At 37.6% G+C, this 16,175-nt stretch overlaps 2 protein-coding genes across 2 annotated transcripts in view; one reads left to right on the top strand and one right to left on the bottom strand.

Annotated features, from left to right (window-relative positions):
- The window catches only part of LOC115563806 (uncharacterized), a 46,483-nt gene extending 32,349 nt beyond the window's left edge, over positions 1-14,134 (bottom strand). The window contains exons 1-2 of the mRNA XM_030387334.2: positions 13,983-14,134; positions 3,534-3,664 (exon numbers count right to left, since the gene is read on the bottom strand). Of these exons, the coding sequence (XP_030243194.1) occupies positions 3,534-3,597 (64 nt within the window). The 5' untranslated portion in view covers positions 3,598-3,664; positions 13,983-14,134. The remainder of the gene's footprint in view (positions 1-3,533; positions 3,665-13,982) is intronic.
- The window catches only part of LOC108658133 (uncharacterized), a 143,867-nt gene that overhangs the window by 80,482 nt on the left and 47,210 nt on the right, over positions 1-16,175 (top strand). Inside the window, exons 6-7 of the mRNA XM_089256884.1 lie at positions 9,202-9,429; positions 10,250-10,389. Coding sequence (XP_089113010.1) covers positions 9,202-9,429; positions 10,250-10,389 — 368 coding nt within the window. The remainder of the gene's footprint in view (positions 1-9,201; positions 9,430-10,249; positions 10,390-16,175) is intronic.

Below are 16,175 nucleotides of genomic sequence, written 5' to 3'. Positions count from 1 at the left end.
AAAACAGAAAAATAATATATGTATATTGAATCAAATTTTAAAAAATCCTTCAAAGCTTAACCAACATAAATTTTGAATATATTAATTTTACTTAGGCTATAAATTTCAATCTCAAATTTCAATTAGCTCAAGCAAAAAAATCAATTTAAAATTTTAATAGTAGATTCTCTAATGAAAGTAATTTATAATATTAAATTCCTACAAAGCCAAATAATAAAATAGTTATTATATCACAACGTGAAAGTAAAGCTCTTTAAACATTTAACAAATTGCGGCACAATTTGTTTAATTCCATATAATTGCGCGATTTATTTTCTAATTAGCGAAATTTGTTACGCATTAAGCATTTTATAAATATTTGTTTTCCGTTTCGCGGGCCTAGGTAGATTTTGTGCTGTATTTAAATAGCAATTGACCGCAGAGCTCTGAATAGCAGCGAGTGGCAATAATTAAATTGATGGCTTAAATTCAACAAAAACGGCAAATGTTAATTATATAATTTATGCAACAGTTGGCAAAGCCAGAGAGAGGGAGAGCGAGAGGTGGGGGGGCTAATTTCTAGCTGCTGTACAAACATAATTTAATAATTATGTATTATTTATTTGCGGCCCCATTGTCCGGCTAGTGTGGGGCCCGCAAGCTCCATTTGAGCTAAATAAATAGAATTGGCAGCCAAAAATCAAATCAAAGCCCACACAGAAACCACACAAGGAATCCCAATTTATTATGCCTCATGCAGAGGGAGTGAGACGCAGGCAGTCAGGCAGCGAGAGAGAGAGAATGGGAGTGAGAGACTGATGCCATATAAATCCCAAGGCATTGACAAATGCCAAAATAGGGCTTAAATAAGCTTTGGTTAGGGCAGAGCATTAAATTTTCCTGTGAGCCGCCAAGTATTTGTTTCACTTCTGGCCCACTTGTCTCACAAGTAGCCAAAGCAAATCAGAAAAAAAAATGAAGAAGAAGAAGAAGAAGTAGAGGGAATCTTGACTGCTGCTGCTGCGCTTCGGCCTGCTGTCGGACTACTTTGAAGACTTTGCAAATTTCTGAGAACGCTTCGGCATGGCATTGAGCCCCCTGATTTATGTCAGACACCTCCAGCTCCCCTTCCTACTGCGATGACTTGACACAAGTATGGATGTACATGTCAAGTGGTTGTGTTTTTTTTTTTTTTTTTCTGGCTTTCTCTTTTTCCTCCTCTTTGATGGCTGAAAGTTTCACGCTGTTTATTGCTTAGTTTTGCATTGGGAAAAAAGTCATTTATTTCAGTTCGACTAACTAAAAGTTTGTTCACGCCCCGCCGTCCTTGAGTTTGAGTCCTGCTGGCCCATTCAGAAAGTCATAAGCTTGGGGGTCATTATCAGACGGGATCTAGCCATGGTGACAGACAAAATTAATGATGCCCATCGAAAGCATTTTGCTTTTTGCATGCAAGTATTTAAATAAATATTTGATTAATAATAGCAGCGAGCTTAGCTCCCTGATAAGTTGACATATTTTTGTATTTTTTTTTTTCCGTTTCGCTGAGTTTTTGCTGTTGTCGGCTTCAGTTTCATAAATTATGGTTTCTGATCGGTTTTTATTGTTATTGTTTTTGGCTTTGATTATGATTAATTAAATGCCATGCGAGCCCTAGCGACAGACGCCGATAAAACTTGTTCAAGCTACAATAATCAAATTGCATTCAAGATGTTTCATAGTTTTGCCAAATAATATTAATATCTAAAGTTTTTATTAGAACTCTTTTAGTGTTTTATTACGAAATTATTAAATATTCATTTTTACTTGAAATAAAATACTTATTCTGTATACCATAAATGAAGATGGTCAGATAATCTAAAAGCATTTCATAATTAAATTAAAAATGTTAGAGGAAAATTTCTCTTCTCGTATTTAATTTGTATTTTCGTACAATTCTTTTGCTAATTAATTCTCAAATTTATTTAAAATGAAAGAACATACAAGACGAGCGCTTGCTTCAGTGGGTTAATTTAACAAATTAAGTTGATCCACTTATGCAAAATGTGATTAAGTTCTATTGCGTTTGCTTTGAGCCGCTGCCAGCTTATCTGATGTGTGTGTATGTGTCTGTCTGTGTGTGTGTGTGTGCAACCTCCACTTTGGCAGGTTAAATTTTAACCTCTCATCTGGCTGGCAACTTGATGTTTACACATCCAGCTTGCGAGTAAATAAACATGCCCGAGCCCCACTGCTCCGTTTACCGCATCCATTTCACATGCCGACACTTAACCCCACTCGGCCGGGCTAATTAAAATTTAATATTCAATTTTTAGACTGCAAACTGTTCGCCGTTGAAACCTCTTTAAGTGGACGAAAAGCAAAAGCAAGAAAAAGAGAACATAGAGCGTGAACAGTATGCTAAACTACGCCTACTGAATACCCTTTATTATTTGTTAGAGAATGGAGAAGTAAATAAATACATATATTATCAGATATGAAATGCTGTGTGAAGATAATTTTCTCGAATTATTTTGAATTTGCTTATTAATTTAAGCTATATTTTCTTTTAAAATGATGTATTATTCTTCTACTAGACAGAAATGTATGTTTATTTTGCACTTTCGATTTTATTACCAATATATCTACTTTTGACTGAAGTATCTAAAATGATTTTAATTTACTTTGTTAAGTTATTCATTTTTTATTTCTTTTAATATTTAACATTTTTAATTTTATTAAGTTTGAGAATTTTTAAAAAATATCTAGACGTTTATCTGAGTCAAAAATTAACGAAAACTTGAAATATTTTAGTTTTGAATTCAGTATATAAAAAAATCAATTATATTTATTGTATGCCATAAAATATATAATTCTTATATGATAAAGTTTTCATCTTCATAATAAATAATTGGTATATTTTCAGATTATATATATATATATATTTTTACTTGTGTTGAGATGAAAATGAGCAAGACGCATACATTGATATCTATATATCATATAATTCTATATAGTATATGATTTCTATAGACTATTCTACTTACTAAGTGTATCACACTTTATATTCGAGCTCAGATACCCTCTCAGAGAGAACGTAGGTTAAAAAAGGATACTGCTCTGGCGGATGCATGGGAGTTAGCGAATGGATGGGCGATGGTGGCGGGTGTTGGTTTCTGTTGTGGGCGATTTTCGAGGCAGGCTTTTAGGCGCCGAGAGCAGTTTTACACTTTTACGATGTCATAAAATAATTAATAACGCCACTAAACAACATAATTACGCGCCTAAGCACCAACGCATGCAGGCGCTGGCAGGAAGCGGATGTGGATGTGGATGTGGATATGTATGTGAATGTGGTTGTGCAGGTGAATGTGAATGTTTATGTGGATATATGGATGGACATGTTGGGCCAGCAGGTGGAGGCGTGTCGCACCAGCACATTGTGCTGCATGTGTGAGCCAAGTGAGCCAGGGGAGCCAGGGGAGTGCGGGGGTAAAAAACAAATTTGTAACTTTCTATTTAATTAGCGCTCGGCGCTTATTCAATTTCTGGTTGCTTCTGCCTCGCCTACTTACCGTAAATCAGCTCGCGCTCAAAGTTCGCTGTCGGCACGACGATTAGGAAGACAACACCGGGCATTTCGAGGATGATAGCTCCCACGGTCCGAGCGCGGCTCCTTCAACCTGATCTAGGGCAGGGAACGCAACTGTGAACAGTAAAAAGCAGACAAGTGCCCATTTTAGTTTACAAATTGTATGCTTCAAGCGGATGGTGGCATAGAGGGAAAATCCTTGGTCACAGACAGCTGGAGTACATTAACATAATACCGTCCTGCTGCTGGGCTAAATATATGCCACACCTACACACTCACTCACACACACACACATCCAACAACAACAACAACAACATTAAGACTTGGCGCTGCTCCCGAGCTTTAGAATTTTCAATGCCAAAATGCATTCTTATCACTAGACGTCGCTACAAGCGAGAGGAAATCGTAAAGTTACTACTTTTTTTACTGACTTTTTATACTGACTATTACTATTACACAGATACTTACACTACCGTACTACAACTACTATAATTCGACTGCTATTACTACTTTGCTACTACTATAGTAATTCTGCTATCACTATAACAACGACTACTATTTTTACATCACTACTACATTTATTAATGCAAATTTTACTACTAATTCACTACTATTTCTACTACTATTTCTACTCCTATTTCTACTACTATTTTTACTACTATTTCTACTACTATTTTTACTATCATACTACTATTAGTTCTACAAATAAATTATTACTTACTCTGAGACTTCCACAATCATATTGCTAGAACTTCTACTACCAAAATACTGTAGGTACTAATACTAGTTATACTCGTAATTATACCTCTTCTAGTACTATATTACTACAACTTTTACTACTAAACTGCTACAGCTTCTACTGCTAAGCTATTACTACACTACCACTAATTCTGCTATTTAAAGCAGTGTAGTATTTGAGGTTCTAGTACTAATTCTACTGCCATTAATTCTATTTCTGCAATAGTACTAGGATTTCTACTACAACTGCTAATCCTACTTTGCCATACTACCACTAATTCCACTATTATACTACTACTGTTTATGTATACTGCCACTACTATGCTACTACTATTTACTTATCACCACTTTTTTCCGACTATGGTTTCTGCAATTTCATTTAATCACTAACCTTGTTCCGCAAAAAAAAACATTAATTTTAGAGAGATCACAAAAAATGCAATCATTTGCTGCTATAAATGTCATTAAGTCATAAAGTACTCAGCCATCTCAAATGAGAATTGCAGAGAACGGCCTCCCGCACAAGCCAAAGCCAGACCAATTAAAGAACCCTCGAAAAAGTTTGCCTTCATCGTCGGCTCTAAACTCTTAACTTTGTTGCAGTTAAACCCTATTAGGCAGCAAGTTTGCAGCCAAACGAATATTTGGCAGTTTTGCAAGAACCAAAGCAAAGTTGGCATCAAATGTCGTACTTAGCTCTTGGTAGTCCCCGAGCGTATTGTATTACAAGCGTTGCCAAACTGACGCCGTAAAAGAGTATTGTTTTCTTCGCACAGTTTCACAGAAACGAGAAAAAAAAAAAGAGAGAAAGAAAAACATCTTAATTAAAGTAGCTGCCGTCGTTTAAATTTGCATTCACTTAACTCTTCTCTGCTGCATAATAATTATTTAACTTTGCAAATTTGCATTCGAAATGTATTTCATTTTTTTCTTATCCCCCAGACACTGAATACATTTTCTGCAATCTGTTTCACACAGATTTCGCGCTGAAATTTAAATGTCATTAGCCCAGAGTTCAGATTGAAAATATGTGAGCAGTGGACAATGGGAAGTTCAGGTGTTATTTCTTTCGAGGATTATCCAATTTAGTTTCCAGTTAGAGTTAGAAATTGATACAAGCTTAAATCTGTTATTTCTCCATGTTAAGAGTATCCTTATGTTAGCATAACATTGGCTTTAGCAGAGTCTGTTCCGATCGAAATAATTTAAGTTATATTGATATAATATTCGTTTTTATCTAATTTTTTAAATTCCTAATTTAGAGTTAATAATTGACACAGTTTAAGATTTTCTATAATCGCAGCGTAGCTCTGTTATTTCGATGTTAAGTGTACACTTATTTACATTGGCTTTAACAGAAGGCTCTACATTGGCCAGTTGGAGCTTTAATCTGATTGTAAATTTTTATAATTTGAGCCCGTCCGTTGCCAGCCGCTGTGGGTGAAAAGTTTTTAAGCAAACAAAGGGCATTTTTTTTCACATTTTTCCTTTCCTCAACTTGAAACATTTTCCCCAACAGGCGCAAACAAACGTCCACTCCACAGCCGGACAGCGCCTGTTCGCTGTCTGTGCCATCGCTCGTTGCTCTTTCGCGTCTTTCCTGCCGCCTCTTGTTCACTTTGGATGCCACTTTTCAGCGCATTGACTGCTGTACATTATTCAATCTTATTTTTTTTTTTGCCTTTTAATTCGGCACTTGCAAGTTTTCATTTTTTTGTGCAATATTTATTAAAAGTAAAGAACAACAACAACAACAACAGCGCAAACGCGCTGAGCCAACAAAAACCCCTTTCATATTAACCGAAAATATTTATTTTCTTCCAATCTTCTTTTTCTTTTCCTGTTTTTTCTTCTGCTTGTTTGTTTCTACTGCACTTTCTTGATTAATGCCATAACTATATACATATTTGCATAAGCCGCGAGCGAAGTCGACAAATTGATATTGACGGCCCGAAGGGGCTGGCATTTCGGACTTTGCCTTACACTCAAGTGCGAGCGTGTGATTTCTGGCCAACAATGGAGCCCCCGGGTAGGGCTCTAATTAGTGTAACAAAATTGCATTACTTTTGCACTTGTGCAATATAATTACCAAGTGCGCGAGGAAAAAAGCTATTATAATAATAATAGTAAATATTAAATATATATAAGGAAAGAAAAAAAAAGCTAACGTTCGAAAAGTCGTTCAACCGACTCGAGGACCTTCCTCGAGCACGTCTCAAAGGCGTGAACAAGAAGGAAATTCCGTAATAACTACCAATAAGAGGCTGATTGCCGCCACGTCTCGCATAGTTTTAAGTTTTGCCAGGCTGTCCCACCTCTGCCACTGCCACTTCCCCCTTACTCCAGCCCTTCCTCTTGCTCTTCAATAATTGTGTTTTGAAGTCGAGTTCTTAAAACGTCCGCTAAAGCGGAAAAGAACAGGGCAAGCCAAGTTTACTTTTGTTGTCAGCTTTGATTTCATGGCTTTCCTCCTCCAGCTGGGTCTTAAACATTTTTCCAGCTCTTATTTTTTCCTGCTCCCAGCTGCCACATCTTACAATGCTTTAATGTTGTGTTAATTAAAAGAGCTAATTGGTTACGTCGGCATCATGTCGAAATATGTGTGCGCCTGCAGTGAGTGCGGGAGTCTGCTAGCGAGTAGAGCTGCCTGGGAGCTTTAATAGTTTCACTCAACTCTACATTCTTGTCAGCTCTGATCATAGAAAAGCCAGAGTTGCATGTAAGCCCTGACCTTTTTCTTTTTCTACTTCTACTTCTACTTCTACTTCTACTTCTACTTCTACTTCTACTTCTACTTCTACTTCTACTTCTACTTCTACTTCTACTTCTACTTCTACTTCTACTTCTACTTCTGTAACGCTATCCTTGCTGTCTATAAATTTCTTTCCTAATATCTCTCTTACTTCTATTGCATCCCATTCATCTTAATCCGATTCCTTTCTCGCACTTAAACAAATTCTAAAAATCCTATGAGTCAGCCTCTTTATAATATTATTATTTAATCACTTAAGAACGAATAATACCGTCGTAAAACAGAAATTAAATCTGACTATCTCTATTCAGATTTTTATACAAGTGTGAATATCTGGCCCTTTATAATAGTTTCTTTGGTAGGTTGCAAAGTATTGTGCTCCGGACTAAAGTATTTTAAGCCGTATCCTTTGCATTTTCTTTTGCTGGTCCTCGGAGCAGGAAGCATTTTTCCTCATTTTTAAGGTAGTTTTCTACTTGGGCTTCCGCCGCATCTTCCTTTTTTCGCAATTTCGCCCCTCTGCAAATGCCTCAAATTGCATTTGTGTTGGTTTTTGGGCTTTTGGTCTTTCGCTTTATGCTGCTCTGGTGGCAAATGAAGCGTTGCCGCATCGCCCTTAACTTGCCAAGTTAACAGCAGTACTTCTAATGACAGTTGCCAGCTTGAAGCTAGGCGAACGTGTGCACCACACTAACTTTTTCCCATACTCGACTCGACTGCCTGCAAATATTTCGAATATTTTCCTCTACTACTCTCTCTTTTTTTTTTTCTTTTTGACTGGTTTATATGAGGCTCTCTGCTAGTAAAAAGAGTCGTTGACTTTAGAAGCCTGCGCCATGAAGTGGAGATAGCTCAATAATATTAATATTTAAGTAGACAGTTTTCGCTCCGTGGTGCCGTGCAAACACAAAGTTTGGCGAAAAGCGGACAAAAAAATAGTTTCGGCCAGTGCAATGACCCTCGCCGCCCAGCGGAAGCAAACGACTTGAACATAATACATAATCATTTAAATAAGGCTAAGCCAGACCGCACTGGCTCCACAATATGACACACGACGGTGCAACAACAGAGAAAGACGGAGAAAGAGAGAGAGAGAGAGGGAGAGAGAGAGGGAGCAGAAAAAAGAACATAATGAAAAGTTTCGTTAGGCAAGAGCAAAATTGCATTTCATAGCCAATTTCGAGCGAGCAAAGGAACAAGTTTTGAACTTTAAGTTGCCCAGATAAGAAGAGAGCCACAGAAAAAGTATTCCAAGAGCTTGAAGTTTACCATATTTGCTTACCTTAACGATCAGGCATTAAATTCATTTTTAATACTAATTTCAGTTTTTAATAAGCACAGAAGAATTATTTCCCTAGCGAGTTATTTGGTCCAAAGCCATATACATATATAGACTTGCGGAAAATTAGTTCTATAAATTTGGTATTAAATATTTACTTGATACAATATTGCTATTTTTTCTATGCAATTCCCTTGAGTAAGATTTTCTCTAGTAAGATTTTTGAGCTGTTTTGCTTCATATAATCAACTTGAAATTACAAATTTGTAATTTCCATTTTTAGTATATATCTTGAACAATGTTAAAAATCATTTTAGTGCCCTTCTATGCGATACACATATTCCATAAAACTTTATGGTTACCATGAGTTTATATCTCTTCATAGAGTATTATATAAATATATAAAAATAAAATATATTATAAATATTTAAATGATATATAAATATATAAATATATTATATTTATAAATAGCCCATAAAACTTCCTTTTGACTCGTTCCCGACTCACACGCGGCATTCTCAACCCACTTTAGGTATCCCAGGGCAATCTGTTGCCGTATTAACATATTACTTTTTACCTTGTGCGAAATGAATTCGAATTCTCATTTTCATTCGGATTCGGATTCGCATCGACATTGTATTTTTTATGCGTGGCCAATGCTCAATGGTCCCATTGACTAGAATATATTATCATTTATTTCGCAAAGAGTTGTGGCATGGAGCACAACGAGGCTAGTAGAGCCGGTTGGTTGGGCAATAAAAATCAATGCCAAGTGCTCAGCAGTCGAACTGCTGTCAATTTGCTCTAATGGCCCCCAGAGAGCGGCGCGTCCTTAACGAAACATCAGAATTGATAAGAGACCACTTCTATTTGTATTTGCAGCTTTCTCGGGTGCTGCGCAATTTCAATATAACCAAGATAAGCGATCTGGAATTAATATCGAATACCACGGATCGCCTGGACATAACATTTCACTTCTTTGGCATCAAGGGCGACTCGCAACGGATTCGCGAGGCCATCACCCGGATGGTCGAGCGCGGACGGATTGGCAACTTTACGCTCGTCTCGAACTTTCATCACTTCGACGAGAATCCTCCCTTGAACATGTTGGTAAGTGTATTGAATCGTAGCTCTTTAAAGGTCTCCCATGGAATTTTCTGCATTCAGTTTTCAATTGACAAACCAATTCCATATAATTGCGCCTGCACTGCATATTGTATTTCAATGAAAGTTCATCATAAAAAAAAAAAAAAAACGTGTCAAGTAAATAAATTTACAATTATTCAGTTTTTAAAACACATTTCTCGCTGGCAGCTGAATGGATTTCAATCAAGGCGCGACACATTGATTTCAGCTGAATACAAATATGTGTAAATATGTAGACATGTATGTGTATATTTATGTGTGACACTGTCAGCTTACAAACGATAATGTTTTTATAAAAACTGCATATATGTAGATATATCCTACTTGCATTTCCGTCACAAATTAAATATTAATTTATTGACTCGTCGCCATAAAAACAATAGCAATAAAATGCATAACAATAGCAAATGCATTGGCATAAATGTGTGCCACACTTGCCACGCTTGCCACACTTGCCACTTGGCACTTGGCCAGCAACAGTGAAAATAAATAATTATTTATTAATTGTGGCAAGCAGCTGAACAATTGGCCTCATCAGCTGGCCCCCCGTTGGTCCCCATTGGCCCCCACTGGCCCCCGTTGGCCGCGGCTCGCAATTAGGCTGCATTAACATAACCGACAAGCCGGAAACCTCAGGGTGGGCCCGAGCCGAATTTGCGCTGCTCGACATGAGGGGCCGCTACCTGTCTCACCTGCTTCCCCCCCCCTCTCACGCCCAGCCCCTCACTCACGCCTAATTAGTCAACATTGTGTGGACTGAAGCAACGCTACGCTCTCATTGCAGGACCTGAGCGTCAATCAGCCGCAGGCAGCTGTGCGCGAGGACAGCGAATTCATCATATCCTGCACGGCCCAGGGCTCCTCCCGCATGCAGTTCCAGTGGTTCAAAGACGGCGCCGCCGTCAATGCCACCAAAGCAACGAGGTAAGTCCTAAGCATAAGTTCAACCCGAGCCGCAGCTGCACCTCAAATACGTTTTGCGAATTTCATTTTTGGGGCAGACGAGCAATCACCGGTCAGCGGTCAGAGGTCAGAGGTCAGCGGTCAGCGGGCACAGCTGTCTCTGTGCGAAATCGAAAACTATAAAGCAAATGCTACGCCTCAAATATGTCCATTGATTGAGCAGGGCACTGCACGACTAGCCAATACCCTGCACTAGACAATTGAGCTGATAAAGAAGTCAAAGCTTTGCTCATTCATTTTCACAGGGTATGTGCAGTCTTATGCCTGCTCAGTCAGCAATATTATTAAAATCCTGTCTGAAGGAGTGAGCCAAGAAATATATGTAATAGCATTTCCCCTCTTCTTCTTTTTTTCATTTCGGGCAGTTTTTCCAACACAAGTGTTCAATTTGACTTTATGACTTTTACACATCAATAAACATGACATAAAATGCCCTGGCAAAATAAAAACGAAACGGCCAAAAGGGATAAATAAGTCAGGGCGCAGATAAAGATTTGTCAGAGACGTCGAGCGGAGCGGGGCGGGGCGGTTGGCTAGTCGAAGCGACGAGAGAGAGAGAGAGAGAGAGAGGCAGAGAGACAGGCGATGCCAGCCAAACCGCAGTCAGCCAGGGCGAATGATTGATCATAAACCTTAGCGGCGCAGCCAGGCAGAGCACATCATACGCTCACCCCCATGACTATGACCCCCTCCGACTACAAACACAACCTCCCCCCCTGCCCTCCCCTGCAGCTGCTTGTGGTGTATTACATAAAAAGCATACGGCCGTAACTAACGAGGGGCTGTTGCTTGGACGACTGAGCGCAGTTGCCTCTGCAGGTTTCTGGGGGCTTAGCCTTAGCCGCAACTAGAGGACCACGCAGCCTTGACAATTTCTGCACAATGAGGTGGCCAGGGAGAGGGGCTGGGTGCCACTGCGCAAGTTTCCGTAAGCAGCGTGGCTAGGTAGCAGCGGAGGGGCGGTTTCTCGGGGGGCGCGTCAGGTGGAAAGGCAAATGGATTGAAGCGTGGTGCGATTTGTTTCGCGTGTGCGGTCAAAGGTCATTCAGGCAACGATTCATATTGAAATAAATAGCACTTTCCATGTATTTACATTTCGACATTTCAAAGTTTTCAAAGTTTTCCCCTGTTCATAAGGCGAAAAACAATAAAAAATAAGTTTAGATAGGAAAAGGAATAAAAAACTACGGTAAATTTAAAATATTAATAATTTAAAAAATTAAAAGATGGTTAAATATGATGCATTTAATATTTGTATATAAAATATTCTATGCAATTCGAACCAATAAAAATTTGTCTGATATAATTGACTATAAATAAAAAAAAAAAAAAACAAATTTATAAGTCATTCCGTAATTAAATTAAATATATTATTGATGAAAATAAAATAAATATATTTTGATTAGTTTTATTGATTAAAATCACATTTATTTTTTAAAGGTTTTTATAACAAAAATAAAATTTTCATAAACTGAGTCAAATATTTTATTAATAAGAATAAAATATTTAAAATATAATAGCAAAACTCAAAACTCGAAATTAATATTATTTTTATTCTTATTATTATTTTTATTCAAATAAAAATTGCTTATTGAATTATTACATTATTATATTTATTATTATTATTCTCCCCCAATTGAAGCATATACACATGAATACAATATGTATATATTTTTATATAAATTAAGCAGAGTATTTCAGCATACACAGTCGTTCAGTCAGTAATATAAACACTATATATAATTGTTTAGGAATAATGCTGAGCTCGTGTTTACCTAATCTCTAATACCATTTATCTGTCTTCTTAAATTAACATTAATTGCTACACTTCTTAGGCAAACAATTAATTTACCAATTTTTTACACAAATGTTGCTTTCGTTTAATGTTAATGAAATAAAATAGATTAAATATTAAACGAACTGCGTAGCTTATGTGAACAACTGTTTAGAGCATCCACTGAATGAATTTGTAGTCCCAAATGTTCTGTGGCAATTTAATGTCGAAGAGTATATCAGTAGAAAAAAAAAAACACATTTTCATCAGAATGATGAGCCGATTAAATGTATAAAGTTAATTATTATCTGAAATATGTATACATATATGTATATTAGGTTTTCAGCGATACACAAGCCTGTATAGAAGGCCAAGAAATATATATATGTATGTAAATATTTTGAATATATACTAATTTGAGTACATACATATATCCCCTCTTATTTTTCAGCAAAATTTCGCATATAAGAAGAAATAAATATACGAAATATTACCTTTAAGCTCTCGTAATTTCTATAATTTCACATTGGACATCTTTCGCTTTTCATTAAGCCAAAGAAATGTACAGAGTATTTGCAAGTCGTGCTGCGCTCAACATCTGTTTAGGCTAGGTAAAGGTTCTCAGGGAAATGATAAAGAAAAGAAAAACCATTTGAATGGCCCACATTAGCTGGCTGTCTGAGATCCCATTGTATAATTGCCTCAAAGGCTAAACAAATTGAATGACAAAGTCCCTTTTTAAAGGGAAACCCAAATACATATATGTATATAAAATACATATATGCATAGATAATATGCATATAAACAGTTTATTTTTTTAATTCAGCTAGATATTCATGGGACACTTCTAAGGCATTTGCCGAACTTTGTAAAGTTTATTTTTAGACTCGTCTCGTCTGCCTGCGGTGGAATGGGGCATGTAGCATGTAGCACGTGGCATGTGGCATGTGGCACATAGAGTGTATTAAGTGTGTGTGTCGGGTCCTTGCCCCATCACCAGCTCCATCATCCCGCAACCCGCAACGCAAAGAGTGCGCACGCATTGATGCGTAAATAATTAGAGCTGTACGGAAAGCCACAAACACATGTTCCCCAGACCGGGTGCAAAATATGAGTAAATATTTTAACTAAAGTCAAGTGAAGTCATTCATTTGGACATTTACTAAGTTCGCATTACACAAGCGACTAAGCATCGGGTCACTCCCGCACCCGGCTCCGACTGCTGACTCTACTTTGCGTACTAAAATAACCGGAAGTAAGTGAATTTTGAATGCTTGATTTCACTTGGACATCGGCCGTGGACCGTGGGCCTTGGGCCGTGAGCCTTGGGCCAGTTTGGCTGCCAGAAATAGCCAACTTATCGGGGCAGTCAATCTTAAAGCGGCTTTGCATATGCCCCAGACACGCTCATAATTCCCGTTTAAGTGGCAACAAACCAATTCGGAGCCAGTTGGCAGCTGCTCAATCAAGGCCAGCACAGCCTCGGCCTGAGGAGCATCAGCTGCTTGTGCGGGATAATTAATGCAATTATTTTCCAATCACGTCGCTAACGCATCCCTCAGCTACGGCAACTTAGCGAAGGCCGACACTTTGATTAACCAGCCCCCACCCCATGTTTGCCTATGTGTGTGTGTGTGTGTGTGTGTGACAGCGCGCTGTCATTAATTTTGGCTCTAATCGTGCGGCCCTCAACGTGGTGGGAAAATCTCCGTAATTAGTTTTGGCTACACAAATATTTCGCAATCGCAGAGCTCGTTTATGTTCCCGATACAGAAATTACCTTTTTAGGTGCGAAATTTGCTCCGACTGGCAATCGAACGTATTTGCACTCACTTAAAAAGTTCACTTTTCAATTAAACAAAATCAAATCACTTTTTTTTTCAACTTTTTGCCCACTCCGAGCCGAGCTGGGTCTGTGCGAATCGCTTTGCGAATCGAAGCGAACTGAATGCAAACTCTTTTTTGTTGACTGCCAAAGTTGAAAATTTGCTCTAAGAAACTTTTAAAATTGTTGTTTTCTTTCTTTTTTTTTTTTTTTTTGAGTTAAAAATATTTGTTTTATCACAAACAATTGTTAATTTCTGAGACATGAGCAAGTGGAACTAGAAAAACTTTTGAAAGAAATCTGCGCCATTTGCATTCAGCTGACGAATTTCACAGCATTTGGGATGCTATATAAGCCCAGACATATGTAGATGCTTGTAGATATTTTCTATTGCAGGTGTTTTATTTATGGATTTCTATAGAGATTTTATAATATTTTTATGTTAATTGAGGTTGGTTCTAAGAAAATTTAATAAACTATTTATATTCATAATATAGATTAATATTTCATATTTGATATGTATTAATATATTCATAGTTAATATTATCAAGCTCGAGTTTTTTAATATATGTTATATTGCGTTTAACCCTAGGGAGTTTTGCTGTTAGGATACCCATCAATGCCTAGTAAGCCACTGAATGGATAGGCTCAATCTTAAAGGCAATTCGCCTACTCTAATCCAACTCACTTATTCAGCAAAACAGCTTGAGTGGGCTTAGGGATGCTCTATATATAATGAGATCCTTATAATTTCAATCTTATCCAATAGATATATACGCATGTATATGTATATATGTAGAAATCTAGTCCACAACAATTGATATGCATACACAAATATAGATCATACATACTTTATATATAAAGATTTCAACCACTCTCTACATCAATTCACCAAGTTTTAGTTAAAGGTGGATTTCAATGGGGTACAAAGACATTATTTCGACATTCAATGAACTATAGCATTGTCTGATCCTGCTTACGTTGTTACACTTTTAATTTAGTTTAAGTTTAATCATCGTCGTCATCTAAACGCTTGCTGGAAAAAACTTTTGCCCAAGTTTATAGAAATTTGCGACAAACCCATCAGCAAAAACTCGCCCCGCTCCTCCCTTCCTCAGCCCGTTCAATTTTTGTGTAAAAACTCTCCACTTGCAGCTGAAGGGGACAATGCGCTCCGTCATTCAAGCTGAACGAAGCTGCAGACACTTTTGGCTTGTTTGCTGCGAATTTGTCAAACTGTAAAGCTAACAGCGCAAATTCAATTTCAGCAGCCAACCAGGCAACGCTGAGTGGGGATCCCCCCCTCTCCTAATGCAGCATAAGTAAAATATGCTAGATATATATGTATGTGTATATATGTGTACAAATATATATAAATTTTGTTATTTTACAAATTGGCTCAACTCGGGACCAGACACGCCACTAAAACAACTACAACATTCGCACTGTAAACGTCCTGACAATGTCTATGTTATATTTCTGTCTTCTGGCCAAGACTTTTTCCCTTATAATGTATAATATACAGGGTGCTTTCTGCTATATTATAGTAACTGAATTATCGTTTACCTTAAGTTGAGTAAAGAGTTGGAATGCCAACAGCCAAAACTTTTTTAAGATATTTAACATTTATTTAACATTTCCTTTATTTTAATTTGATAATCAAGAATTTGAATTTGATATTCGACTTGGTTAACAAGATTGCCGAATTGAATATAAACCTTGATGAGCCACTGATTATACTCCCAGATATCGTCTAGGGAATCACTTCACACCTCCTTAAGAAATAGCAGCTCGTCTTTAAGCAGATCTCAAGACAATGTAGAACCCTGTATACGCTCTTCACATGCGTCCGATTCACTCACATATGAGAGACGTGCCGAATGGAGGTCACGATTTTCATTAGTTCCATTTTAGCTGTCGAATGCGTGGACAGAGCAGAGAGCATCCTAGCTGAGAGCCGAGCTGAGCTGAGCTAAGCAGAGCTGAATTGAGCAGCTGTGACAATGCCACAATTAGTTGCATAAACCCGTTCGCACTGTTATTTCTGGTTGGCATTTAACGCATTTGCCACCCAATGGGCGGCCCTTGTGGCAAATGTATAAAAATAGCTGCAAGGGTTGCGCCAGACAGACAGACGGACAGACGGAC

This window comes from Drosophila navojoa, chromosome 3 (genome assembly GCF_054131105.1).
Source record: "Drosophila navojoa isolate 15081-1374.11 chromosome 3, UAZ_NAV_1.0, whole genome shotgun sequence".
NCBI classification, from domain to species: Eukaryota; Metazoa; Arthropoda; class Insecta; order Diptera; family Drosophilidae; genus Drosophila; species Drosophila navojoa.
Note: the sequence above shows the minus strand (reverse complement) of the source record. Positions and strands in the feature narration are given on the sequence as shown.